This window comes from Aureococcus anophagefferens, assembly GCF_000186865.1.
Source record: "Aureococcus anophagefferens unplaced genomic scaffold AURANscaffold_660, whole genome shotgun sequence".
In the NCBI taxonomy this organism is placed as follows: domain Eukaryota; class Pelagophyceae; order Pelagomonadales; family Pelagomonadaceae; genus Aureococcus; species Aureococcus anophagefferens.
The window spans coordinates 1-960 of record NW_008706022.1 but is presented as its reverse complement, the minus strand read 5'-3'; the positions used below and the strand labels follow the sequence as shown (position 1 = coordinate 960).

Sequence of the window (960 nt, the reverse complement as noted above, 5' to 3'; positions counted from 1 at the left end):
CGCCGGCGCCGGCGCCGGCCAGGCCGCGGACCGCGCGAGCGGGACGGGCGGCGCCGCGAGGAGCCGCGCCGCCGCGGCCCGCGGCGCGTAGTAGCGCTTCAGCTCGCCGGCGTCGGCGCGCACGAGCATGCGGCGCAACAGCGGCGCGTAGTGCGCCGCGTCGTCCGGGAATAATTCAACATACACGCGAAAATAGTCCGCCTCGGCGACGCCGGCGAGGGCGGCGCCGACGACCGGCCGGAGCAGCGCCGACGCCGCGTGCGCGCGCTGCTCGTAGGACGGCAGGACGCGCGGGTCCTCGGTCCAGTGGCGGCCGGGCGCCCAGGGCGGCGGTCGCACCATCTCCTCTTTCGGGAGCGGTAGCGCTACGACAAGATAAACTTTCGGGCCGACGCTGCCGCTCGACAGCCGCGCGATGCAGCCCTGAAAAACTTCGCGGCCCCATGCGCCGCGTCGCCGGCGTCGCCGCGCTGGTGGCCTCGCTGGGCGTGTGCGACGACTGCGGCCTCGAGGCCCTGGGGTCCGGGCCCTGCGAGTCCTGCGGCCTCGTCGAAGCGCACCAGGCGGCCCAGCTCGAAAGTGCGCTCGCCGCCTGCGAGGCGAGCGGCACGCCCGCGGGCGGCGTCGTGCGGTCCCTGCGCTCGGGCGCCTGCCCGACGTCCTGGGCCGTGACCTGCCTCGACCACTTCAACTGCGGCGCCATCCTCCGCGACGTCTCGGACCCGCTCGCCGAGGGCCTCCGCGCGCTCGGCGCGGCCGACGTCGTCGCGGGCACGCTGTCGCACTGCCTCGCGACCGTCCCGGACTGCGGCGACCGCCAGCACCTCGTGCTCAACGGCAACCTCGCGAACGCGTCCCACGCGGCCGCGCTGCCGCGCGGCTCCGTGCTCGCGAGCCTCGGGGCGGGAAACGGGCGCGACGTTCCCAACTTCAAAGGCTTCGATCTCGGCCGTGTTCCGC

General features: G+C 75.6%; 1 protein-coding gene across 1 annotated transcript in view; it reads left to right on the top strand.

The window, feature by feature from the left end:
• Positions 1-920, top strand: part of AURANDRAFT_68942 (hypothetical protein) — a gene marked incomplete at both ends in the record, with an annotated part of 6,012 nt that extends 5,092 nt beyond the window's left edge. Inside the window, one exon of the mRNA XM_009044679.1 lies at positions 422-920. Within this exon, the coding sequence (XP_009042927.1) occupies positions 422-920 (499 nt within the window). The remainder of the gene's footprint in view (positions 1-421) is intronic.
• Positions 921-960: the final 40 nt, after the last annotated feature.